The sequence below is a fragment of a genome, unplaced genomic scaffold (assembly GCF_019419815.1).
Source record: "Pyrus x bretschneideri cultivar Hongxiangsu unplaced genomic scaffold, Pyrus_bretschneideri_v1 Contig35, whole genome shotgun sequence".
Classification (NCBI taxonomy): domain Eukaryota; kingdom Viridiplantae; phylum Streptophyta; class Magnoliopsida; order Rosales; family Rosaceae; genus Pyrus; species Pyrus x bretschneideri.
In genome coordinates this window covers 1,681,185-1,683,673 of record NW_025999668.1, presented here as the reverse complement: position 1 = coordinate 1,683,673, position 2,489 = coordinate 1,681,185, and the positions used below count along the sequence as shown (strand labels likewise).

At 37.9% G+C, this 2,489-nt stretch overlaps 1 protein-coding gene across 1 annotated transcript; it reads right to left on the bottom strand.

The window, feature by feature from the left end:
- Positions 1 to 260: 260 nt before the first annotated feature.
- LOC125480653 (ribosomal protein S19, mitochondrial-like) lies at positions 261 to 2,255 on the bottom strand. Its single transcript, XM_048591658.1, has 4 exons — positions 2,093 to 2,255; positions 1,200 to 1,331; positions 1,009 to 1,085; positions 261 to 806 (listed from the first exon to the last, which is right to left on the bottom strand). Exons 2-4 carry the CDS (start codon positions 1,269 to 1,271, stop codon positions 476 to 478), a joined length of 480 nt encoding a protein of 159 aa, XP_048447615.1. The 5' UTR covers positions 1,272 to 1,331; positions 2,093 to 2,255; the 3' UTR covers positions 261 to 475.
- Between the last annotated feature and the right edge of the window lie 234 nt (positions 2,256 to 2,489).

Here is a 2,489-nt window from a genome sequence, read left to right as displayed (position 1 = left end):
ATGGTTTATTGTTGTTGCTTCGGTTAAAAAAGAGAGTATGATTGATGGATTTCTATTAAGGAAAAGTCAAATTTATGAGCTGAAATCTTTAACAAATGAGCCAAAGTTCGAACCAAACTCGAGTTATGTCATAAAAAGCTACAAGTTGTTTAACGAGCTTTATGAGCCAAACATACCAAGGCTCAAGCTCGGTCATTTTTCGACGGGCATAATATTTTGAACAAGAAGGTTGCTTTAGAGTTCTTCCGACACAGTAGACATATCAGAAATTCATCAAACTGATAAAACATGAAGGTTGCTTCACTTAAGCAAAAGGATAACAAACACAAACATCCACTAAGAAACTCTCAACGCTTAATTAAAACCGACTAGAATCGAAACCAAACACATATCCTCAGCTGGACAAAATCCAATCAGATTATTCACGTGTATCAGAATTCACCTGAATGAGACAGAATCCAATATGTTATGAATTTCACCATACGCCAGACATTATGCATGCTCTCAGACCTTCACTTTTTGCCTGCTTTTTTCCTGGTTTCACTGGTCTTACTGGTGCAGTAGTTTTAGCCTGAACTCTTCGTTTCCGTGTCATTGCAAACTCTCCAAATTTATGACCAACCTTCTCTTCAGTGATCTTGCAGCGAATATGATTTTTTCCGTTATAGATACGGACTGTAGTACCCACAAATTCTGGCAAAATGGTAGATCTGCGTGACCAAATTTTCTTATTGTTAAGAAGATCTTTATTGTTCTTCATTTTCATCAGGAATGCATCCACAAAAGCGCCATCGTAAAAATGAGATCTGCTCAAAAGCCAAACCATCAAAATTACAAATTCCTTACATCAGAAAATGAGAAAAATTCCAACTAAAAATGTAAAAGCAGACACGCAAACACAACCGTAGTGACCACATAGCATCCACAAAAGACACAAAAATTGAAACATTAAGCCATGGTGACAAAATGGACATGGCAAAAAAGAGCAGCACCGTAAAAGAAACATACTCTTGCTTGGCTTGGGTACTATAGCCTGCTTTGTCCAGTCCACACGTTCCCACAACCACTGGCTTTCCGGAGTTCAGCTATACCAAATGGTCCAAACCAAACAACACCAACAAGCCATCACATACCACTGTTAGGGCTGCACAATGGTATTGAATGCATAAACATATACGCAAGTAACAGGGTAATGTTACCTTGGTAGAGGACTCGGAGAAGAGTTTGCCAACTAGGCCACGATTGAGGGTTGCAATTAGACGCTTTGCCATCTTCAACTGTGTTCTGTGACTAGAGGGATGATAACAATTGGGTATTTTCTCTGATATGAGCTACAAAAGAATATAAGGCAACTTAAGGAAGTACCCAATAACCTTCCTTTCGATAGACACGGAAGAATAAGAAGAGCACACTACGAATCAATGTGACAGAAGCAGATTAAAAAAGCACACAGATTCCTCGAGAAATAACAACTATCATCCTTCAATTCATTTACATTCACCATTCTTGAACAAATCAATAACATGTGACATTCATGCTCCTTTAATTTGCTTATGATGCACTTATCGACATCTAGTCAAAGCTGGAACGATTACTTAAGCACACCAAACAACTCGGATTGCATTTCAAAATTTATACACAGAGGCACAATGCTTGAACCGAAAGGGATTACAGTTAACACAGAATTATCAAAGAACTTCATCTTACAAAGGAAACTCGAAAAATCTCATAGAAAAGCAAGGGACTTATGAAAAATCTCATAGGCGGCGATGGTTGTTTAATTGGGTATATGTGGGGTTTGTGTTGGCGGTTCGATTGGGTTCGAACTGGGTGTTGATGGTTGTTCGAGTGGAGGTCTAGCGGTGGTGGGGGTAGGGTCTGATGGTGGTGTTTGTTGTGGTTTGATGGTGGAGGTAGTTGCAGGTCAACCACAAATGAAAATTGCGAACCAAAATACAGAAATTAACAATGGTGGAAAATCCACATGCATTCGAAATCAAAAGAAAACCTCAGAAATAGCAAAACCCACATGCGAATTTATACCAAAAACCAGAGAAATGATAAAGGGAGATGGAGATGGAGGTTTATTTACCCGTCTCTCAGTGTGCTGGAGATGCGAGGAAGTAGTGGGAGGAAGCGAGCTACCGAGCAGAGAGAGAGAGACGCACACAGAGCTAGATGGGCCTTGGGTAATTTTCTTTTCTTTTCTTCTTTTCTCTTTCAGCGTGGGCGTTACTAAATAATGAAAAACCTTAAATTTTAATAAATAGAAAAAAATAAATACTTAATTTTTAATGAAAATGACACAATTAAAATTAAAAAAAAAAAGCCTTGATATGCGCGCCTATTTATGAAACTGAACGGTACTATACTGTTTATTGGTCCAATTTCTTAAATAGTGTCTAGTTTTTTATCATGTTTCATAAATAATGCCTAGTTAGTAGATCCAATTTCATAAATAATGTATTGTAGTTGGTACAGTTTCATTA

Bases quoted from the DNA above. Each gene is read 5' to 3' on its own strand.
- LOC125480653 (XM_048591658.1), bottom strand. From the start codon at position 1,271: ATGGCAAAGCGTCTAATTGCAACCCTCAATCGTGGCCTAGTTGGCAAA. The intron at 1,086-1,199 runs GTAACATTACCC...CATTTGGTATAG, and splicing joins TCTCCGAGTCCTCTACCAAG to CTGAACTCCGGAAAGCCAGT. The intron at 807-1,008 runs GTATGTTTCTTT...GCTTTTGAGCAG, and splicing joins AGTACCCAAGCCAAGCAAGA to ATCTCATTTTTACGATGGCG.